Here is a 25270-nt window from a genome sequence, read left to right as displayed (position 1 = left end):
CAAGGATTTCTCTATAATTTTTCAGGTATTACATCAGTGATGTCTTCGATCATTGTTTCACAAAAATATCTGAAAATTCCGATGTGAAGAAACAGCAATTTATCCAAGTTTGAAAAATAACACTTTGAATTCTTTGAGCAATTCCACCTAGCATTTCCACATGTAATTTTCAGGGATCTTTTAAAGAATTACTTTCAGATTCCACAAAAGCTATGCACTTTTTAGTTTCATTTTATGATAATCCAATAATTTTTCCAGGATTTTTTTTCCATCATTCAATCATCAGCAATCATCAAAAATGGAAAACCATTTTTTTCGTTCAAATTTAAATATATCCTCATGAGAATCTATCACTGCATTACAGAGAGTAAGAGCAATGCAATGATAGATTTTCATATAAATTGCTTCAATTGTGAGCAAAAAAAAACTAGTTTTGAAAATTTGTAAAACGGTGATGGTTATTTTCCTCTTAAGATCGTACAATGATTGTTATAGGATTTTCCGCGTATTCAATTAGCCCTTTGTAAAATTTGTCAAAATGATCAAATTGCACAAAAAAGGTTGATGAATTAGTTTCCAAAAAATCTTTTCTAGATGCCCTATTTCATTCGACATCTTTCATCGACATCTATGAAAATTAACAATGCCCAACTGCATTAGGCGTCTGTTAAGTGGTTTAGCGATTCCAATTGATGATTTGACTTCTCGATTACAGTAGTTTCTCGATTTTATCACTGCCTGTTTTAATATCGCTTCATAATATCACTCTAGATTTTACCACGGTTTTATGTTCGATTTTATCACGCCATAATAATTGTTTGAATTTCATACATTTTACAACGAAAAACTACGTCCTTCAAGACATGACCTGCGCCACAATGTTACGCCAACTAACTCGGTCCATGGCTGCTAACCTCCAGTTTCTCGATCGCCCCACACTTCCAAGATCCTGCTCCACTTGGTCAAACCACCTAGCTCGTCGCGCTCCCCTTCGTATTGTACCGGCCGGATTTGAGGTGAACACAATTTTTGCGGGATTGTTGTCCGGCATTCTCACAACGTGTCCCGCCCATCGTACCATTCCAGCTTTGGCGACCTTCTGGATACTGGGTTCACCGTAGAGTTGCGCAAGCTCGTGGTTCATTCTTCTCCTCCATACGCCGTTCTCACATACTCCGCCGAAGATCGTCCTAAGCACACGTCGTTCAAAAACTCCTAGCGCTTGCAGGTCCTCTTCGAGCATTGTCCACGTCTCATGCCCATAGAGGACTACCGGTCTTATCTAGGACATGACGTGACAGCTCAACTAAGACTGCCCCGTTGTTTTTCAGTCGATAACCTTGACGATACAGAAGCCAGTGTTACCAGTATCCTTTTAAGGCAAACCTTGTAAACAAATTCAAATGCCATGGCTCCTAATTTGATTGTTTCTTGCACGCTTCATTCATTTAGTGCTGTAGAGGATACTATGTTTTTAATAAATCAGCTTAAAATTCAAAACCGGTGATATTTTGGAGAGAATTGACACAATTTCCATTATATTGGTCTCAACTAGGTATTTTTAAATTATCTTGGTATTGTAGGATCACATGCTTTGAACTTAACATCGAATATTAATACATTTGAAACAAAAAAGTTTCATGAAAAAATTCCAAACTTTTGATTAAAACTCTAATCTATGAACTAGCAACACGGCCGGGCTAGAAACAAAGTGCCCTGTTGCAATCCAACTCAACGATGTGAAAGTAGGCCTTTGCCAAAACGACCAATGAGAAGTGGTCTTTTTTGACAGGCAATTGGTTTCGTTTTTGTACTTTGACCTGTCACGTCTTGTCTTAGGGTCTTATCAGCGTCTTGTACATGGTACACTCTAAGACAAGACGTGACAAATGAAACCAATTGCCTGTCAAAAAAGACCACTTCTCATTGGTCGTTTTGGCAAAGGCCTACTTTCACATCGTTGAGTTGGATTTCAACAGGGCACTTTGTTGCTAGCCCGGCCGTGTTGCTAGATCATAAATTAAAGTTTCATAAAAAGTTTGAAAATTTTTCAAACCGAGTTTTTTCCGAGTTTTTTCCGACCTTTGTATGAAGGACCGCCACTGTGCATCGCCTTGTCGAAGTCCTTTGCGTGTTTCAAACGGGTCCGATAATGCACCCGATATCTTCACACAGCACTGTACACTATCCATCGTTGCTTTGATCAGTCTAGTCAGTTTCCCGGGAAAACCATTCTCGTCCATAATCTTCCATAGCTCTTCGCGGTCGATGGTAACATAGGCCGCTTTGAAATCGATGAATAGGTGGTGCGTAGGTACTTGATATTCGCGACACTTTTGAAGGATCTGCCGCAACATAAAGATTTGGTCTGTCGTTGATCGCCCGTGATTTGGCCTACGGATGTTGAAATTTGCTTGACAGGTGCGGCAGTATCCAAAAACGCGACGGCAGGACATATACTATGTTTTATTACCTTACGGAAAGGGCGATGCTCCAACGATGGGAAACCTTCCAGCCGGCATGAACAGTCATCGCAATCCCAAAGGCAGATAAAACTCGGTACGGCTTCTACGGAGATTGTTGTACTTTTCAGGACGGTAGCATCCAAATACACTTCGACAGGACATATACTTTTTGTTTTTACCTTGGAAGGAAAGTGTTGCTCCAACGGTGAAATAGATTTTGGTCGATGGTGATGTTTTGAATTACAGTTGATGACACGATTTTGCAGGTGGAGTTCTGAGGAGTTTATTGAAATTTTCAGGACGGCAGTATCTGATGGCGCTACGGCTAGACATATACAATGTATTTTTACCTTTGAGAAATTAAGGTGCTCCAACGATGGTTTGCGTTGATGGACATGTAGATAGCATAATACGGAATGTTTGGCTTCAATGGTGAAGAAAGTTATCCTTACTTTGAAGTGTGTCGCTGAGATTTTGTTCGGCGTTGAGGTCGTTGTGATTCTTGCTCAGCTTGCTTCGGCGACAGAGTTCGTTTGCGACCTCCAAGAGGATCTGTTTCGGTTTCCGAGGTGACAATTTTCGACGAATTCGATGTAGAGGCGACGGGTTGACTGAAGTTGGGCGTTTCAGGAGATTTGCTGGTTTTTTTCATCGTTGTGGCCAATGAATCGGCCGTGGAGAGCTGGGTGGTAGTAGCTTCTTTTGACGCGACTGATTCATCATCAGATTCACTATCTGTGGCCTCCATGAGTTCTATGGGGGACTCGTTGGTACTAGCTTGCGAGTTACTGACAATTTCGGCTAATGTTGATTTCTCTCCTGCGTTCTGGGAAGACTCCTTTCGAGCAGCCGAACATGTCTTTCCGATATGGACCTTCTGGGTACAATGCCTACAGGTCTTAACCTGGTTACTGTATAGGACGTATGACAGCTCTCCGGCCACGGGGACATACGAAGGAATCGGCGTTTGGATTTCCATACGAATTATTCGCACTCCGTTAGGGATGCCTGGGAAATAGTCCTTCCAGACATCGTTCTTCACGGAGAGAACCTTCCCATAAGCTGAGAACTGCACTGAGATGAGATTGTTTGGCATATGTGGAGGCAAGCCATACACCTTAACCTCAATGACGTTGTCTGTCGGGTGCACTGGGATATGGTAGAGCTGTTTGTCATGCTCAAGTGTATGCTTCATGTTGTGCAGCATAACGACGTTCTCAGCTGTTTCTGCGGAGTCCAGTTCGATGATGACATGGGACTTGCTTGTCTGCAGGTTTTTGACTAGCGACATGTCTAGGGACATCTGCTTGAACAGGAACTCTTGCACAACGTTCAGCTTTGGTCGTACTGGCATGACGCTAAAGTCAATTACGGTTGAGTTTTTGCGGAATCCGGCCATCCTTAAGGATGATAACTAGTCGTTTACACGAAAACTTAATGAATAAGCCTTTCGGACAAAGTCCGATTAGCGAAAATATATGCGGTGTTTTCACTTGGCTAACAATACACGTCTGTTTCGTATGAAGCCTAAATGTCAACTGAGGTGTTGAAAAGTTTTTTTTATAAAAACATTTCCGTATCTCCTTTTTAGTTCATCAATGGTCGATTCACCTGAGTTGTTAATTATGTTGTTAATTTGCAAAGAATTAGTGAAGAACTGTCTCCAATTTGAGTAAAACATGTCTAGCCAAGTTCGGCCAAAAAGCGGGTAAAAATCATTTTCACAATCAAGTACTAAAAGTTGCATTAGCGCTTCTTTGCCATTAAATTTTACCGAAACTGTAGCCTCCCCTTCAATTTTAAGTTTGTTTCCATTCACCACCATTAATGGCTCGTTATAATTTCGTAAAAGGTTGTCGAACTTTGAAATATTTCGCCTTTTGCTTATGACTGACACAGACGCGCCACAGTCAACCTCCATTTCTAGGCCCTTGCCTTCAATATCTACTTGCACTAAACATGGATTGCTAATCTTATTGATGGATGACACATACATACATTGTAGATTACCTTCGTCACTATTCTCGTCATCATCTTCGTCTTTGGTCCGCATTCGCTCCAGCAGCTCAGTAATATGCCTATCCGCTGACGGTCCTGGCCTATACGATTCGACAAGGTTTACTGCGTCCCGATTCAAGTTTTTCAATTTTAAGCATTTTTTACGGATGTGGCCTCTGATTCCGCAAAAATTGCATACCATTTGGGAATAGTCGGGTCGCTGCCATTGCCGGTGTCCTCCAGAACGTCCATCTTGTGGGAAACTGCCAGTTTCACCTCCACGTCTTCCTCTATAGGATTGCTGTATCTTCCCTGGAGATTTGAAACCTAATCGACTTTTAACCGGTCCTCTATTGCTACTGTCTTTCATCCCGTTCCCAAAACCTTGATATTTCCTTGAATAATTATAAACTTGAGCTATCCTAGACGCTGCTATTCCCTGTATCTCATTTGGCCTATTATGTACCGCAGCCACCATACTTGGATGCCCTATATGTGATTGGTCAGTTGTTCCAGCATTAGCCCTCGCTACCTCCCATGTTGCAATCAACTTTTCAGCATTTGCCAAAGTCAACTTTTCTTCACTCAAAAGTCTTTGTCTCAATTTCTTGCCGCATAATCCAGCGATAAGGCGGTCAAGAATAGCAACTTTTTTAAAATTTTCAAAACCGCAGAATTCAGCCTGAAGCTTTAAATTCAAAATAAAATCCTCGACACTTTCGTCAGGATTTTGGACCCTAGTGCTGAATTTATACCTTTGTACTAAATCCGGTTCCGTTTTGTCTAGGCGATTTTTGAGTTTTGAGACAATATCATCCAAGGCTGCTTCTTCAAAATTACCCGTAGGGTACAATAGTTTAATTTCAGCGAATATAGCTGGGCCACTCAGTGTGATGAAGTATGCCATTTTGTCTTCCTCATTATTTTGTTCACCCGGAAGAAATATTTCATCCGGGTAAACCAATCATTAAATGATGTACCCCTACGGTAGGGTTCGAGAGAAAATGCCACGCTAGAGCTCATTATCTAATAAAACAAAATTAAAAATTTCACACGAAAAATTTATAAAACACAATTTGAACAATCAGCAAACAAATTGATTCAATAATAATTTTCAAGCAATATGCAAATAAATTAATTAAATGATAAATTCATATGGCATCAATATTATGTAAAATAAATAAAACAGTTAAATAATGAAAAATATAATAAAATAATTGGAATTAAACCAAAAAAGAAAATAAAAATGAGAAAACAATGCTATTAGACTCTCATACAAATTAAACAGAAGTAAACACTTTTTCACTTCACTATTCGTGCAAAATTATAATAATAAAAAAACAGAAGGACTCACCCTATTACCGCAAAACCTTTCCTGCTTACGGATTCATAAAGGGCTACGGATCAGTCTCGCCAGCAGATTTCCTCACTGCTTCCGAATCCGTATCGGCGAAAGCAATTCCGTTGAATTTTGCTACTGCTTACAATTTGGCGCTTTTCAAGACTCCGCAATAGCTGTGTAAAGAATCCTATTGTTCAATATAAAGAAAGTTAACAGAATTAATATTGCTATTGTATATACGATACAACAATGCTGAATAACAATTAAATTGACTCTGAAAAACAAATTATTGTTTTTGGACCACCCTATTGTTGCTGCAGCCCACCAAAATGAAAAGGCCTTTTCAATGGAATAGAAAGAAAAAAAAAACACAATAAAACGACGCCACCAAAACCAAATGGCGAATGGCGCTATGCTGATACGCTTTTCTCTATAAATTTCAGCACTTTCGAAACACTTTCAATGTTTTACTTACAAATTTACCGTCAGCAACCGCTGCAAAGCTATTAGAAAAAAAAACTTCACCTGATACGTCGTTCACCCTGATCGACTCCACCGCCCCGGTGACACTGATCCAATCCTGTTGCTGGTGCTTGTCCGAGTCGAATTAAAAAAAACTAACTCCAATTTCACGCGTTCAAACACCGTTTTCACCGTCGCCACTTTACAATTCCTGTGACCAGCGGAGGAAAAGCGAAGTTTTATCAAGAGAAACTGTGAAGAAGTAAAAACGAACTGGTTAGGCTGGTAGTTCAGATAAGACTGAGCGTCTTGTTTATTTACTCATGATCAGAGCCCTTCGGCTACTTCGATTCGTTCGTATACGATCGTCGGAGGGACGACCGTCAACTGACTTTAGAGCGCACTAGGGGTGCGTAGGAAAAATACATCAGGAAGTCAAGTAAATTTCCATTAAGAAAAGATCCTGGACCGACCTTTGTAGCCGCGGACTCTAACCACTCGGCTAAGGGAGGCCCCGTTCCGCTGGCCACTTCTAGAAACTATATATGTGTATCAGTCAGTATAATGACAAAAAATATTTGAATGCGTTTAATATTCGCTAAGCCGTGAGGACAGAATTAAAAGGTACCGTAAAGTGCCCTAGTTCAGCGCATTGCCTAATTCCGCGCATTTCATACAAAATCATTTTCATATGGAAATACACATCAATACTGCAACAACTTTTAACGCCACTTGATGCTACTTTGATTTAGAATACGTTTGAATCACAAATAAAAGCAAATAGAGCAATTTTTCGCGGCGTAAAAAATAACCAGTGGAGGCCCGTCTGAGTAGACGCCATTTTTTCAATTTTCTTAGCGTCCGTGCTAAGACTGTAGGACACAAACAAACGTGATTTCTATATTGAAAATGTTTTGTTATTTATGCAATATTCTATGAAACTACTTGCTACAGATGTGTTTCATGATGCTTTTATGAAATCTTATCATAATTATTGAGATTTATCCCAAAAAGTATTGCGCGGCATTAGGGCACGTCATTTTTCATAAATCCCTAATTCCGCGCACTGCTATCTGACCTTCCATCCCATCTTCAAGTGCTCCCCACAAGCACAACACTTTATTCTGGCACTTTAGAACGTCCATGTTGTAACTTGCTCACACAAGAAATCTGCCTCGACCGAGTTGGCAGAACCAGAGTTGCACAATATCGATCATATCAGCTGATGGCTGATGGACTAAAACTATCAATATCAGTTGCGAACTATCAATATCACTTGGATCTGACAACCAACAGCTGTGATGCGACATCGCACTCTAGATCACAATCACTGCAGAATGAGTGATCACGTGGTAATTACCCACGCTATTAATGTTTTTCAGTGACCAACACACAGTTTTAATCCGTCTGCAAGCACTATCAAGGATATCGTACTGATAAATTGCCATTTTATTTGCTTAATTTAAGGCTAAACTTGAGCCATCAGTGATATCCATAGTCTATCGCCATCAATGCACTGGTGATGGAGTAGAGAGCATGATGTTGATGTGATATGGAATGATCCGAATTTTATCGCAGTCGGCCTGTACAAATCAGCAAATTTTAAGCGTTGATGGTGACAGCAAGCAACTATGATAGCGGCCGTTCAGAAACCACGTGGTCATTCATGGTGGGAGGAAAAGTTTGTCCAAAACAAAGATCCATAAACATTTGTTTTTGTATGAACAGTGCAGAATACGAATATACAGACTTAAATTATTTTACAGGCATCCGTGAAATTCAACGTAATCCCAACAGCTGAAAATTTCGGTGAAATAAATAAACGGAGTACGGTAAATTTTTACAGTTTTCTGTAAAATTTCACCGCGATCCGTTGAATTTCGACGGAATTACGGTGTTTTATTTGACCGAACTGATCAGCTGTTGAGATTACGGTGAAATTCACGGATTACGGTAAAATAACTTAAGTGTGTAGAGGTAGTCGGGGCGATTTCGCCAAACTGCATATTTTTTTGATTTTTTTTCTGGAATAACATGCAACCCCAAAGCTGACAAGAAAAAGGAAAAAATATCAACGTCTCCGCAGTCGCGAAACGTCCAAATGCTGAAAAATTGAAAAGTATTGTATTCGACATAAACTGTTATAAAAACCTCAGTGTTCGGAGCAGTTTTTCCAAAGCTGCTGATAAATCTAAACACAAGACTATAGTTATTTCAAATGTTTGCAACTTTTTCTGGCATAAAACTTCACTTCAAAGGCTTTTTATGTTTCGGTGTGATGCAATCGCAATTGCATATTTGCTGGGATGTTCATGTGAGGATTTGCGCATGATTGATACAAACACAGAGGAATAAGTAAAAAACTCAGCAATGACAGAATAAGAAGTATTCGCGAGTCTCGTCTCAGGAAAAGACTATAACAAATGTTTATCCTTATTTCATGTGATAGTTAAAAAATTATAAAAAAGTCTACGTTACGGCTCATACAAAACTTTACTTTTTTTGCATACAAAAAGTGTTGTGGAGGAGGGTAGGGGGTTGAAAATGTTCAATTTTAGCGTTACGTAATGAATGGATGCTGCCTTATACAAAATTAATGTTAATTTGATTGTTTTGCAAGTGCGCGGAATTAGGCATTCTTCTGCGCGAAATATGGAAAAGCGTTAAAAAAATGCGCGGAATCAAGCAATTTCAACGAGTGAACTATTTCAAAAAAATCACAATTGTAACGTGTGAATACAGTCTAGTTCATATTTTTGCCATAATCTAAAACAGATTTGCTAGCGATCCACCCACAATGCTTTTTTGTTGATGCAATACTAATTTTTAATTAAGTATTTGAAATGTTTTATTCGGTTACTGCGCTAAATTACGGCACTTTACGGTACTCCAATCTACTTTTTAGTTTCTCTATTGAGATTCTGCTTAGAGGATTAAAATACATTAAAAAGAGTTATAAATCAATGCTTCTAGGATCTGTTTAGGTTAGAAGTTAGCGTAGAGGTCCCCTCACAGAATTTCAAAACAGTTTGATGTTGAATCGAACATCGATGGACAACTGTAAGTTTATCCATAACTGCCGGGCGACTGCACCTGTCGTAAATGGATTTCTTTTAAGTGAACAAGCAATCAATCTTATTTGATATTTCCAAAAAGTTTCAAGTCACTCAACCCTTTTAATCAAGTCTCGTTAATTTCACCCTCTAAAGCTGTTCCAAATTTGATTCGCTAGTTAACATCGTTTAAGGCTCCTCCCATAAACTATAAGTATGGCGTTGATTGGCAACATTTTCTAAAACTTTGTTCCACTAAACTTACCATTTGGAATGGTCAAAATTGTACTACAATTACACGACTATGGTCATAACAATAAAACTTACGATTAATTATGGTCTGCACTATTGCAACCTTATCACTAAATTGGCTGGAATTGGTTTCTTAAACGCCTATTGGTGTTTACACTCACTGATGATGATCACTTCTTCTTCCTTACTACAAGGCAATACTGTTCGGTTTTATTCGTGTCACTCGGAGGAGAGAGGGGGGTTCGACTGGGATCAGCTGTTTCCGTAGTCGTCCTTGGTTCTGGGTTCCTCGGTTTGGCACAGACTGCTATGGCGACAACGGGATCCCGCCAGGCCCGGAGCGATCCGCTGGACGGGCGTCAGGTGGGCCGTTGTTTGATCCGAATCGGACCGGAGGAGGGCTGGGCGCCAGGGTTTGGTGCTTCCACTGGCCCCGACAGACGACGGGACTGTTAGGAGGTTCTGGTTCTGGCTGGCCAGCGGACTTGGCCGGTTGGAGAGTTTGCGCTGGAGAGTAGTGGTTGGAGCGTACAGGGATGAAGAGGAGGACGTTAGGGGAGTGGAAGTATCTAGAGGGGTTCCTGGGCGAGGACATTGACCCGGCGGATAGGCTAGACTGGAGAGGCGAACGCTGAAGCGCCTTCGGAGAGGTTTGGGGGACGGAGTGTAGCCGGAGGTGGCACTGTAAGGCGGAGGATTCGCCATGCGGAACGACGAGGAAGACACTGGATTATGGCTTAGGGGACTAGACTGGAGTGGATTGCTCAGCGATTGGCCGAGATGCGGCTTGAGAGATCCTCGACGAGCGACTAGATCCGGGGACGGATTGTTGGGGAAGATCGACATAATCGATGGGGGCATCTGAGGTGCTATGGACGTCGCGATTTTCCGCTGCGGAGACTTTGTAGAGCCTACGGTAGCGTAGTTCTGTATGGTAGCATGAGTATGGGCTATCTCCAAAGCTCGGATCAGGTCACCGATGGTTGTCGTCTCCAGCAGATGTTCGTCGGAGGGCGGAAGTGACATAATGCTGCCTCGACCTTTGGATGTGGCCGCCAAATACTGCTGCGGTGGGAAGTTGAACATCGAGGCTCGACCTCGGGAAGTCTTGGATAGGTACGACTCTACCGGCCGAGCGGATTCCACATCGTAGATGGGACTGGGTTTGGCTTCGGAAGCGATCGAAGTCTTCCGGAAGGGATTCAGCCGCTGCAGAAGTCTGCGATTCAACGCAGAGAACGACGATAAGCGCTCTCTGGGCGGTGGAGGCGTTTCGAACGAAACGTTCGAGCCGAACTGCTGTTTGCTGTTCGACAGAGCTGTCCGCAGTAGATTGTCGCGTGACTTGAGAGCCTTCTGGCGGATTTTCATCATTTCCTTGATTTGTAAGGCATCACCTCCGCTCCAGGTCCAGTCGTATGGATTCTACGGTAAAAAAGAAGAATTAGAGTTTGAAAACGTTCACAGAGAAGCATTCTTACGCCTGGTGTCTGATGTGGAGCCAATCCGATGTCCGAGGACGCCCTCGGTCTACCCATCGGAGGGGTCGTCAGATAAGCATGATCTGATCCTCCATAGTTCGACCATCCGGACCAGGTCTGCTCACTAGCCAGAATCTGCGAGTCCGAGAAGCAGTTGATTCCCGTATTGATCGAAGCCTGCTCCAAGATACTCTGGCCATCCTCGTCAATGGTGCTAATGTTGGCCAGAGCCGAGACGACCTTCGCAAGCAGCTCGGCCGGTTGAACCAGCGCCTGGATGCCGAAGGTCTTCTCCTTGTTGATCCGGCTGAGATCGCTGTCCGACAGTCTGCGGATCGACGGTACACTCACAACGGACTTGGACCGTAGACGTGGTTCGACATGGGCGGCCGTCGTGCTCATCGAGTAGGCCCGCTTGCGACAGACGGCGATGGGATCGATGTCTTCCTCGCGGTACATCGTCAACTCCGGGCAGGAATCCGAACGGCTGAGGTTCATGCTGGCGAAGCGATCCGATGGTTCTTCGAAAACGGGCTGGAATGGGACGAAAAAATACGTTTAGCACATACCTATGAGTTTCTTGTAACTTCCTCTCGTTGCATCTCATCCTACCTTGAACTTCATCATGTAGACCTCATTCAGAATCTTCCTCAGATAGCTGATATCCCTGGTGACGCCATTCCAAACACGATTCTGGGCAGCCTTCACGTTGACGGCCAGCATCTTCTCCAACCGTTGGACCTTCTTGTGGGCCATTCCTCTGCAATGATACAAAAATATCATGTAATTCCTCTGAACCAGTCATGAACCCTCGCGGGACCTACTTCGCAATGAAACCCAAGATCATGAACACGTAGCCCACTCCGGCGAAGAACCACAGGATGACGAAGACCTGATAGTATATGTAGGCCGTCCCAAATTCATGCTCCTGCGAGGCCTGGAACGTGCTCGCGTAATCGCCGAACCCGATCGTGGTGAGCGTTACGAACGAGTAGTACACCGATACGTCGTAAGGCCACTTTTCAAAATAGCTGAAAATCGCCGCCGGCAGGAAGATGAAAATCACGATGCCCGGAATCAGGTACAGGACGATCTGCCCGATGAAGTTGACCTGATGCGGGACGTACTGCCTGTTGGACGACAGCTTGAACTGCTTGTAGCGTCGATACAACCGGATGTACTGAAATGGGAAGAATCGGTTAGTTACTGATCATGACGATCTGTAAGCAAATCGAGATTATTACAGTTTTTCCATAGAGATCGCCAAGGTAGGCGAAGAAGAAACCATTCACCGGGAGACCGATCAACGCATAGAAGATCATGAATATCCTTCCAAAGGTGTTGTTGGGTGAGATGTTACCATAGCCTGAAACAAATTCGATTTTTTTAAATGATCATACTTTTGATCGCGGCATTACAAACCAATGGTGGAGCAAACGATGAACGCGAAATAGAACGAGTGGTAGAAGTCCCACACGTACGGTGGCTCGTACTCGTCCAGGGTGTAGTTGGTGACTTTCTTGTCGCAGTAATCGTTGAGGCGAACCAACAGTTCCTGCTGCAGTTCGTTATCATGGGGCGCCAGGTACTTTGTAAGCAGCTCTGTGGATAAACAGGAAATAACAACAGAGTTTGTTAGATGGTGCGACGACTAGTGTAAACGCCTAGATGTAGACTATCGATGAACGAAATGCGATTTAGGGGAGGAGCCTGCTGCGGCGAGTGCGAGAGAGTTACTCTCTTACACGTTCAAAACAATTTGCACATGCGATGTGAGCTGAAAGCCGAAAACAACGGTGGATGAGAAAACTTTTCAGAGTAGGCTATTCTTTTTCCTACCATGTGGAGAGGAAAATTTGCTAAACATCGAGAGCTGAGTGTTGATAAAGGTGGAAACCTAGTGTGGCGAAGCAAAGAGGTGCAAATTAGATGCTATATACCTATGTTGTTATTTTCTTGTTAAATATTTTGTCAGCGAAATATGGCGAGTGACGATAATGATATGATATCGAGTGATCCTGATTATTTGGGCTTTTGCAATTTGCAACTTTAAGTTGGTCAGTGTTTAAACAAACCCGACTAGATAATGTTTTGGCATTGTGAAGATAAATCAAGGACTCGATATTTTTAAAGTCTTTGGATGCCATTTTGATACAGATGTTTCTTGAAATAGATAAATTTTATTGTCATAGCAAATAATGCACATATTTTGATATTTTGAATGCTTGGGGTACATTTTCCTGAAATCATTAAAAACATTTGGTCCAGTTTGTCTTAACTATGATCAGTTTGATTCAATTCTAATCTAGTCTAATTTTTTTATTCACAGCCAGGACTTGAAAAAATCCTGGAAAACAGTCAGACTACTTCCACATTTTTTTCGTCAACATTAATATGTGCAGCATATCAGACAGAACATAAAAATTAAAACTACTAGACTTACTGGGCTGAGTTGGGGTTTTGAGGTGATATAAAAATCAACAGTGATGAAATGATTCATGTTTGTATCTTTAAAATGAGAAAACGGGGACAATCGTACCAACCGTTTCAACTCCCAAAAACGTTAATCCAGCTTTTTACGCTAGCTTGCCATTAACTTTGAATCACCCCTTTTTGACGTTCCTTGAATACCTACACTATAATATTTTTATAGTTCAATCTAAGCAAGTTTTGTGTCGCTGAAAAATTTTCATGTTTATGCAAACGAACGTCAAAAAATCCTTTATTCAGGTAACAAAAATATGAAAGTTTTTTTCCGGATTTACTGCGTTTAATACAGTTTAATACTATTTTTACCATTTTAGATTTATGATAAACAGCCGTGGACTGGTGCCTGTTTATTCTCGATAGGTTATTTTGAGAACTGAACAACGTGAATTATTGTTACAAAATTTACAACGAATTTAGTGCCAAACAAATTGCTCCAGTGATCAAATACTAATGATTGTTTTTTGATTGTTCTGTAAGACGTACCTTGGACGACCTTTGAATGAATCTATGGAGTTCGTGGCTATTCTCGTCTAAAGAACAGGTCCCCAACCCCCCTCCCCCGGCGCTTACTGGGCCTTTTTTTGAATACGAAGGAGTGAAACATTTTTTTAACACCCAAGTGATCAAATAGGTAGATACCCAGACAACCAAAATGTACGTATAACGAAATCACCTGGAGGCTTTGTATGTGCAAAATTTCACTCATAAGATGTCGCGAAAAGGCCTTCTACGTACAAAAGTGGAGGCGAAATGCGTGCATATATTATGTGATGAATAATAATATACATTGCGAGTGTATACATATTCTACCGAACTAACCTGTGATCTTATGCGACTTAACTTATGATAACAAATGTTGATTTGACAGCTGCTACGAATTGATTCAACTTACTTTGTACGAGTGTACGAGACGAAGCAAAATGTACAAATGAACTCAGAAAAAAAGTGTTTTATGCGAGGAAGCTCATCAATCTGACGAGTTTATCCACGGTGTTTTGCGGGTTTGATGTAAATAGTATGAATAAACGAGTTACTACGTGAACTTCCATGCGATTTCTGGTTGTCTGGGTAGACTGTCCCCCACAAATGATAGGCCTATGATAAACATGCCAATTTTCCGACAATGGTTAAGAAATATGGATTTATTCTACGAGTGGCGTGAGGTGAGAAACCTCGATCTCGTGTAGCGACGTGACAATATACGACTTTAGGCATCGAATTGTCACCTCGCTTTACGAGACCAAGATTTCACATCCCACTCGCAGAATAAACCCAAATGTAACAGCATGTATGAATGACATAAACCTGGAAGAAGATCTGTATTCGAACATCTCAAACCACTTTGAAAACATCCATATAAGTTTTAATTTATCCCCTCTTCCGTAAAGTTTACGGAAGGTTATAAAAAGTATAACGGCCGAGCCAGTTTGGATTATGTTTGTTGATTGTGTTTATCAGAGAATTAGAGCCAATAACGATGTTAAAAATGTCGTCCTTTCGCATTTCTTTATCCTCAATAATTAGGTCAGAAACGTTTTTCTCGTGTCGATGCCTAAAATAAATAGAAAGAAGTTGGTTAAAAAATAGGTGAATATTGCAATATAAAAGAAACACAGCTGCAAAACAAACCCAGTGAAAATATTTGACATTAATATCAACAATCGAAGAGCATGGCCTATGGACCAGTGCACGAGTTCACTCGTTGACGTTTGAGCAGTGCCGTGTTATTTACGTGACCATGACAACGAGTGAACTTGGCACCGCTCAAACGTCAAATTAGTGAACTCGTGCATTGGTCCATTAAGACCTAGCTATAAAATCGGTTGGCAGGAAATGTCTTAGTCAAATCATCCTCCACAGTTTTATAGCTAGCGTAAAAAGATGGTTCCAATTCCCGCAGAACGTATGATCTAGTCCTAAAAGCCATTGGTAATCGAGTGTGTGGCTCGTTGTTTTTAAGCAACGTAGGAAGATAAAAACTGTCATCCCTGGGAGACAGAGTAGGATCTTCTCTTCATTGTAGCATTGGTACATAATGTTTAAATCCATTCGTTTGTACAGTAACAATAAGCTACATACTTGGTTACTAGTGGCTTTGTGGGCGAGATCATAATTTAAGGAAAAAATATGGCTAAAATGGAAAAAGGAGCATTCTCACCATGTAAACTTGTATGCCAAGGTATAATTCAACCAGTCTTTGCTTGAATTTTCCAGGCATTGCATTTCATCCCATCTTTCGATCCTCTGAGCATGATATGGATCGGATTGTAAGAGATCATCTTAGAGCTCTGTGATCTATTTTTTGTCAATATCTTATGCTCAGATGAGTCATCTTGAACTCAGCAATCCACGCATTTGATTTACCGTTTTGTCTCAAATTCCGAACAGACTCATACTCCGAACACTCTGCTATTGTATGGCGATTTGGTTGAAATGTTTCGCTGGAATATGTCATCAAATAACCAGGAAATGGCAGTCAATTGCAATTTAATTTTAACGTCTACCAATCTATTTTACACCTCAGGAGTAGTTCGAGACCAGTAGAACTAGCTCAGATGAATTTATTTGCGAAATTTTCTATTTGAATATGATTTATTCGTGCTGTTCGGAATTTGAATCAAGGTGTTCGGAATATGAGACAGTGTTCGGCATTTGAATCAAAATGTTGTTCCATACTTTAACGTAAAAGCAATATTGAACAAGTTTAAATAAACAATTTTATCAGCAAACCCAACAGCTAACAGTTGGACTTTGTGACGAAATTAAAATATTCACAAATATTAGCTATTTTATGTCTGTAAGATGCATTCAAAGTCACGGTTGGCCTTAAGGTGAAGATAAATCGAAGTCAAAGTTCAAAATTTCAAGAGCACGGATCTGAAGAACCAAACATCCGTTTGAGCTATAAACCTAATCGATTGGTCACCACCAGCGAGTGACCAATCGTTTAGGTTTTCAGTTCAAACGGATATTTGGTTCTCCAGATCCGTGCTCTTGGAAATTTGAGGTTTGGCTTCGATTTATCTTCACCTTAAGTATTCGGAATATGAGTCAAAACGGTACTTAACGAAAATCCACACATTTGACAATTAATTGGTAATGAAATGACAAACCGGCAAATGTCCAACTAAACGGAACTCATCAATCACAACTATGGTTAGTGAACAATACGCTTCAAAATTCTATCTCGTTTTTATTTTTATTAATCTTTTTAGGGTACGCTGCATTTCTCTTTCACCTCTGGTCAGGGCTGTTAAGTATCATGACCGGCTTGCGACACTGACGAAACGAGTCTTCTCACTGTCGCAAGTCGAACTATATTTCAGGTGCTCACTTCGTCAAGTCGCAATGACAGAGATCTCACGAGAGCAATTTTACTGTTGTTTTGCTATTAAAATTTGTATCTCATTTTGGAGAATTTCGGGAAGCAAATGTGCTTGAAACGTTAAGTGGATATCTTTCCTTGATTCCAACGATATAAACAACAATTATACCAGATAATTAACTGAAAATAGTCAAGTTTGCGATTCCGTCCCAGGCCGTAGTGACGGAAAAATGAAAGAGAATTTAGAGAAAATCTCTGTCATTGTCTCGCCGTCCGATGACAGTGAGGTAAGAAACTATGTAAAAGTCGCGCGACACCCTGTCTTTACATTGACGCTTTCCAGCCCTGCCTCTGGTGGGAAGTCGGAAACAAAATTAAAATGATAATCATAGAAAGCGATACAATTGTTGGAATCAATAAAAATAGTTTGAGCTAATATAAAGAGGCTTATGGGATTTATTCGAATAATCATGTACCTACAACTATCTCCATGTCGGTTCGGGCCCTTCCTCTACTTTATGGTATAAGTTGCTCCGAGGAAAAAGGGTCTGAGGTCGAGGACATTATGTGTATTCTGTACACCACTTGAGCAATTCAGCGAGAATTGCTCACCTACGGTGCATGGGCTGGTTTAAGTGGGTCGTCGGTGATGCGGCATCCCTCCATCTCTCTGTCTGATTGCAGATTTTCCCGTTGAAAAAAGAATCCATTAACTAACCATGGTAAATGGGATTGCAATAAACTATTTCGAACATGGTTCCTTGCGGCAACAATTGTTATGCGTTCATTCCAAATTTCAACGTAACAAAAATTATTAAAATTAGCCATTTAGCTCAAATGACGTAAATGCCGCGTCACTGTATGCCAAATTATTATGAGTTTCGTTCTTGATAATACACTGGATACATATACTGTTATTTTACTAGAACAATAATACAATACATAACACGACTTTGCGGTACGTGGAAAGAATATGTGTTGTTCAAACTATGATCCTATGAACCATATAAATTTCAGATTTCATTGCTTGTAAATTCAAAGGCAGACTACAATTATTCAGTATTTCATTTTTTAACACTCTCGATTTCAGCGTTGCTCTTGAATCACTTGTTGTTAATGCTGTAAAGGAAGCTAATATAAAAAATAAAGCATAATAGGAATAATTAGTAAAAAACGTAAATTGAGCCTATCCACCAAACAGCTGTCAAGATTATCTCCTGATGCTCAAGATCGAGAGATAATATCATTTCAGAGCGCTCTTGGATTACAGATAATATCTTTCCATTATCTGAAGATAATCTTGCTAATCAGATGAGATTGTAATGCCTGGAATTTTCAACACCGTGGTCCAGCTATGGCGGCAAAGGTCGCAGGAAACCATGGATCGAGCAAGAGCAGCGAGATCGTCGGCAGAGGGGCTCCAAGGGAGATAGAAATGAGATAAGGTCAGACTAGTCTTATGAAAGTGGGTGATGCAGAGTGAAGTTAGATAGCGAGGCAAGACAAGAGACAGTGAGAGAAAGAAGAAGAAGAAGATGATGAAGAAAAAACAGGAGTGTGAAAAGCCAACTCAAGTGTTTTCCTGAATTCCGCGATACAGCAAGGTTAAGCGTGCCGATACTAGAGATGGAGCCTCGTTAGCCGCTGGGAAGGGTACCCTTCTGTGAACCCTCCTTTAGCTAACTGTAGCTGTCGGCGATGCCGTGAGTTACAATGAGGCGATCGATTCAATATAAAAAACGGATAGTATACACGTACGAATGCACATATTTTTTTTATCAAAATTCCGTACGCTTGGCCATAATACGCGTTAGCTATTCTTTATTATAATAACCTTTTTGTCCACTGTCTAGGTTTTGCCCTGGACTTCAGGGTCGTACAAAATGGCTCCAAGAAGAAATTGGAGGGTGGGTGGAACGACTTCCCTAAAATCACTAGTCCAAGGTGGATCAAGCAACAAAAAGAAGGTAAAGCAGGGCTTAGCGAGTTTTGAAATAAAATCAAAAAAGGTTAAAAAATTTACGATTCCATCATCTTATTCAAATTAATTATGTTTATGTGGGATTTATTGAATACATTACCAGTTTACTCGATGGTGGTGAGCTTGTTCTCCAACGCCAGGGCAGTGGACGAAGTGGAAAGTAGGTCCAGACGACTTCGTCGATTTTAGAATCGAAGACAATAGGCTGTACAAGTTTGTGAAGCCCAAGAATGTACCTTTCGACTCTCGGTTTGAATGGAAACTTGTCCTCTCAACCGATCTTGAAACAGGCCCACGATAACCAGTTTCGTCCCGGGTTTAACAAAACGCTAGCTCGCCTCCAACAGCGCTATTGCTGGCCAAAAATGGCAAAGGACGTTAAGAGCTACGTCCAGGCTTGTTCGACCTGTAAGGAGGTTAAACCGTCATACGTGCCAACGAGCCCAGAAATGGGGAAAATGCGTTGCGCGTCTCGACCGAGGTAGATCATTTCGATGGATTATGTAGGTCCGTTGCCAAGCAGTCGGAAGGGTAACCAGCATATCCTTGTCATATGCGACAATTTTTCGAAGTGGGTGATGATTCAGCCGGTGAAGAAGCTGATTCTACCCCATTACCCCGAATGCCATTTCCCCGAATTCCATTACCCCGAATGCACCATAACTCCGAATTCCATCTCCCCGAATGCTATTTCCCCGAATTTACAATTATCTTGCCATGATGGTATTGATACATTTCCCCATGATATTGGAGTTCGGGGTAAAGTCATTCAGGGTGATGGGTCGTTCGGGTATTTGAACGTTCGACTTAATGGCATTTGAGGTAAAGGGAATCGAGGGAATGGGGTAGAATCGTTGAACTCCCGCTATCATTCACAATCCAATCCGGGTGGAACGCGTCAATAGGACGATTAATGCGGCCATCCATACGTACGTTCAGGAGGATCAGCGCATGTGGGACATGAAATCCACGAGATTGAACTTATGCTCAATACGAGCGTCATTTCGTCCACCGGCTTCACTCCATATTTTATCACCCACGGCGCGGAGCTAGACTCACAAAATAACAACCTAGAAAAGTCCCAAGAAATGACCAGGGACCATTATAACTTGTGCATGAGTGATCGGTGCATAGCCTTTGTGACAAATTGGTATTGGAGCGGAGAATTGGACATTTCAAAGTGGTGAGTTTTTCTTAAGCTGTTCTTGTGTTGTTTTATTCGGCAGCTCACAAATGGCGATAATTTCGTAAGCATTCATTTCATTCAATGATAAAACCCATGTTATATAAGTAGATGAAAAAACCGAATTTAGTACTGAGCAATTCTCGCTGAAACCAGGCCGCCATCGCACTGTGTTTTATTTTCTCGATTTCATGCGCTTTTTGAATAGCGCCCAAACCGTTGATTTTAGCGATGTAGTTTGTTCGGAGAAGTTTCTTGGTATATTAAAGCGCATCTTCTGACGAAAAAAGTTTTGTGATCAATCCACCTAGCAGTGAGAAGAAAAACTATTTTTTCAAAATATTTAGATAGACATATGGTGTCTTCGGCAAAGTTGTAGAATTGGCAATTTGAAACAACTTTGTCGAAGACACAATTTTTCTATCTCTTATACTTTTTGAGATTTATGCCGTTGTATGTGGATGGCCCCTAAAAATCATACTTTTTATCATAACTTTTTTCCAAGATTTATAACATTTTTTGTGTTTTCTACAAAGTTGTTTGTCATGGAAAAACCCGTGTTTTTGCTGAACATATCATCGCCCTATCTTTTGAAGTTACAAAGTTATTCATGAATTACTCTTTTTTCATGGGGTAGTTTAGGCCTCTATAACTGGCTTCGGCGCAAAATGGCGCAGACAACTCTTTCAAATCATGAACGTACCATATTTCATCTTTCGGCATTTGATAAAAACTTTTGTCTATAAGCGTCTTAGCATGGGTTTTTACTATCAAACAAATAAGCCTTATTAAAAGGAGTTCGCCTGATAATTCTTTTATTTAAGAGATAGAGAGTTGCGATGTTCAGCAAAAACACGCGTTTTAAGATGTTGAACAACTTTGTAGAAGACATGAAAAATGTTAAAAATCTTGTAAAAGAGTTACGAATTTTTTAACATAAAGTACACGAATTTGTATGAAATATCTAAATATTTTGAAAAAATAGTTTTTCTTCTCACTGCTAGGTGGATTGGTCACAAAACTTTTTTGTCAGAAGATGCGCTTTAATATACCAAGAAACTTCTCCGAACAAACTATATCGCTAAAATCAACGGTTTGGACGCTATTCAAAAAGCGCATGAAATCGAGAAAATAAAACACAGTGCATCGGCACCCATCGTTAGAACTACAATTTTATGTCACTGATCGCTAGTTTTCGATAAAACTTAAGGGTGGTCCTTTCGGTTTTCTCAAATTGGTGGACCCCTCGTACGCCAGCTGGCTTAACAGTTTGCGAAAAAGCCCATTTTTTGATAAATCTTGGGTATTTCATCACGTGATATGTCTCATATTTCCCTTGGAACACATAGCAAACTTAGTGGCATCGTATAGAGAAAGCATATTGCTTTCATTTGAAGTTAAAACAAAATTGGCAGCCATTTTGAATTTGGCCGCCATTTTGAATGTTGTTAGAAAAATTGATTTTTCACCATTAGCGCACCGCTCTTCTAATTCTGAGACCACCATCAGAAAGCTTAGAAAGAATTGCGTAAGATAGGCTACAAAAACTAGGTGAGCAATGATATTTACCCTTTGAAATGAACGATTTTCTATATCATGTTCCACGATTTTGACGTATATGGCGTTTATTATTTATGTTTTATCGAAAACTAGCGATCAGTGACATAAAATTGGAATTTTAACGATGGGTGCCGATGGCGGCCTGGTTTCAGCGAGAATTGCTCAGTACTAAATTCGGTTTTTTCATCTACTTATAGGTATTCTACTAAACAGAGACGTTTGGTTTTAGTTGTGCCGTGCCGGATGAGACTTCTATTTTGTTGTTGTTTATATTTTGTGATCCAAGTGAAAGTTTCTTAAGGAAATCGTTCTAGATTTTCTTTTAATTAATTCAGTCTGTATTAGCAGTTATCTATCTTTTGTCTCTTAACATTAGTAATATGTCTCAGTGGATGAAAATACCCTGCCTCCACAAGCATTTGCAGTTGAAAACGACTCTCACCGGAGGACAGAGCTTTCGGTAAATATGGCGATATGATTCAAAATTTGAATATCCTAATTCAAGCCAAACTTTTCAATCCGACGTATCTGCAAAAATAAACAAATCGAGATTTGCTTTGCATGGGCTTGACAAACGCATAATCTACCTATTGTGTCTATAAAAGTATTCCTACATCCATTTTTTGATTTTTAGAAATAAATTAAAATTATGCCCTATGTGCACTTTACTCAGTGTTTTTAATTTGGCTACATACACCCTTCGTTTGCAAAGCGACTCAACTGTCAACATTTTTCATGCTAGCACATACACCGTACATATGCTCATAGTAAAGCGACCTATATGTAGAATCAAAACATAAAATTTCGAACACCAGATACGTCATACTGTTTCCAGATCACTAAACATGTTGGAAATCGAGAGAATTGGATTTCCACAGTTGAGCGAGCTGACGGGTCGGCAAACTGATGTGGAACATCATCAGTATTCGGTTTAAGACAATATTTCTCACCAAATTTTGCACAAGAACTGTTCTCCTCCTGCTTTTGTTATTTACGGCTCCGTCCGGTGCTCCTCTTAATCGAGTTGAAATTGGAAACATTCGAAAACTAATATTCGTTGTCGTTGAAAGTTGAAACTGACGAATTGACTAAGTTTAATAAGTTTTATGGGAATTTGCAAACCGGTGTATGTGCAACTTCAAAACAATACTGGTGTATATGACGTGACGGATGTGCAAAACGAACTGTCAAACCGACGCATCAAGCAAGGTGTATGTATCAATCAAGGTATGGTATCGACGAATCATCCATGGTGTATGTGAGCAGCACAAAGCAAAAGGGTTTATTCTCTAATTTTACCTGTTTTTCAATTAAATTCAAAACAAATCGGATTTGTTTAATAGTGGTTAGAAACAGTGTTCTTTTTTTCAACTTATAGTAGACATCGCAATAGAAAAAATGCAAAACATTTTAAACAGGATTTAAAATGCTTTACAATATTTTGCATCGCATTTTTCTCGAAACCATCCGAGTGTTAGATACGCCGATTTGAAAAATCATGCTTGAATTGTTTATCATATTTTTTTTCACTTGAACGTGTAGTTGGAACAAGCATGACTCCTTTCAAGACGAATTCATCGGAGTATTTGCAAACATCGTTTGGATTCTGAAGCAAACCGAAACCGATTTGCTGTACAAAATCGTTGGTGAACTTCCGTATCCTAATCCAAACAACCAGGACCACGTTAGTGATGTCAAAAAACAGAGGATCTCAGCCAAAAAGGAAAATCTCGCGCAAATACGTCTCAAAGTGCCGGAACCGGATCGGTATGCCAGCTGCGGGAAGCTACTCTATCCGCAAAGCTACTACGAGTCGTTACTGCGCGTGTACTTTCGGTTGGATGTAGATCTGGAACGGTGCTACGATCAGTGGAACAAATGTCACGTCCACTTCGAGAACAGTGCCGATCAGTTCTATGCTGTCCGGCAGCTCGATCAGGACCCGGTGGAGAATCTGTTTTCTTTCATATGCAGTCAGAACAACAACATCTCCAGGTGAGTTTAGGATGTATTTTAGGGCTGGCTGGTAGCAGGTCTCCATTCTAATGAAAGTTACTATAAAGTGTCTATTTTAAACGGAAGGTCTATGACTTCTCTATTTTAACCAAAATAATCTTTGAAGTTACTTTTTTCTTATTCAGCTTGCAGAAAATTCTGGTTCAAATCTCCAAAGAACTTCATCTAAACTCTACGGTTTGTTTCCCGTTCTTCTTCCTCTCATTTTTATATGGATTCCTTCAAGAATTCACTCATAAGGCTGCTTCGAAAATTTCTCCAGGGAGTATTCTAGGTAATCCATCAAGAACTTTTTTAGGCATACCTCAACAAATTCGACCTGGGAACTTGTTAGGAAGTTTCAAAGAGATTTCTCCAAGTATTTCTCTAAGATGGCATCTTTGTAAATTCTTTTGTTTTTTCAAAGCCATAGGTTTCCACTCGAACTCAATCCGGAGATACACCCGTAATCACACTTTGTTAATAATATATTTTTAGTAACCACGAGTTTTTTTTTTTTCATTTCTTGCGCTACCAGCCCTGATGATCCTTGATCGATGTTATTTTCTAATTGACCAGTTTCTCAACAGAATTTCCGGCCTCGTAGAAAAGATATGCACCCACTACGGTGATAAAATCTGCGAGTATAATGGGACTACCTTCTACAACTTCCCGGATGCGGGTAAGCTAGCCTCGCAGCAAGTGGAGGAACATCTCCGGCAGCTGAGCTTCGGTTACCGGGCCAAGTACATTCAGAAGTCGGCCGATGAAATTCTCGCCAAGGGTGATCTCGAGTGGTTCCGGAAACTGCAGCAGTTGGACTACAAGGAAGCGCACCGAGAGCTGCTAACGTTGACCGGAATCGGTCCCAAAGTGGCTGACTGTATTTGTTTGATGTCGTTGAACCATCTGCAGGCCATTCCGGTGGATACGCACGTGTTCCAGATTGCACGGAACTACCTGCCGCATCTGGCCAAATGTAAAACCATTTCCGGAAAGATGTACGGTGAGATTGGGGATAAGTTTCGCGAGGTCTATGGATCGAATGCGGGTTGGGCGCAGACGGTACTGTTCTGTGCCGATTTACGACAATTTAAAGAGAAGTCGGGTGATGTGGACAATGGGAATTCCGAAGGGCCGAAAGATGGTCAGAAAAAAGGTAAAAACAAGCGGTAGAAGTGGGGAATAAAATGGCAAACTGTTAATCGATTGCATCGGAATTAATTCTTCCCAAAGCCTGGTGGAAATTGCTTACCAAAACTAAAAGTAACTTCAAAGGTAGGTAGTTAAGTCATTCTAGTGTTTGTAGAAAATGAGAAGTGTTCTTTGTTTTTTTAGAATCTTGTAACGGAAGCATGACATATACACTGCAGTGTGCAAAATAGTCGTCCCATTGGAATAGGAATTCCCAGACAAGCATAGGACAAACATACTATCATTAGAACTGAGAGCCAAACTAAAGAGTCCTTCAAGGATACCTTTATGAACCGCTTCAGAAATTCTTCAAATTTACTTTGGAGATACCTCCAACAGTTCTTTCTCAAGGGATGCCTATTCACTTTTTAAGTAATGATCAATCGTAATGAGTAACTTTTGTAGTACCAAGGGACCAAATGCAGTACCCATTCTGGTCTCTGGTCACGCCATTGCCGGGCGTATCAGACCATTTCACAAAAATCGAAA

General features: G+C 40.6%; 2 protein-coding genes across 6 annotated transcripts in view; one reads left to right on the top strand and one right to left on the bottom strand.

Moving 5' to 3' along the window:
- Positions 1-9405: 9405 nt before the first annotated feature.
- The window catches only part of LOC5577434 (open rectifier potassium channel protein 1), a 132226-nt gene continuing 116361 nt past the window's right edge, over positions 9406-25270 (bottom strand). For all 5 annotated transcript variants that reach the window (XM_021854465.1, XM_021854466.1, XM_021854469.1 and 2 more), the window contains 6 exons: positions 12476-12655; positions 12298-12419; positions 11878-12233; positions 11666-11813; positions 11054-11587; positions 9406-10997 (listed from right to left, as the gene is read on the bottom strand). In XM_021854465.1, the coding sequence (XP_021710157.1) occupies positions 9825-10997; positions 11054-11587; positions 11666-11813; positions 11878-12233; positions 12298-12419; positions 12476-12655 (2513 nt within the window). In that variant the 3' untranslated portion in view covers positions 9406-9824. The remainder of the gene's footprint in view (positions 10998-11053; positions 11588-11665; positions 11814-11877; positions 12234-12297; positions 12420-12475; positions 12656-25270) is intronic.
- Positions 21832-24792, top strand: LOC5577435 (N-glycosylase/DNA lyase). The gene is made up of 3 exons (XM_001663312.2): positions 21832-22052; positions 23135-23587; positions 24178-24792. Exons 1-3 carry the CDS (start codon positions 21973-21975, stop codon positions 24761-24763), a joined length of 1119 nt encoding a protein of 372 aa, XP_001663362.1. The 5' UTR covers positions 21832-21972; the 3' UTR covers positions 24764-24792.

This window comes from Aedes aegypti, chromosome 3, assembly GCF_002204515.2.
Source record: "Aedes aegypti strain LVP_AGWG chromosome 3, AaegL5.0 Primary Assembly, whole genome shotgun sequence".
Taxonomy (NCBI): domain Eukaryota; kingdom Metazoa; phylum Arthropoda; class Insecta; order Diptera; family Culicidae; genus Aedes; species Aedes aegypti.
This window is presented reverse-complemented; position numbering and strand designations above follow the sequence as displayed.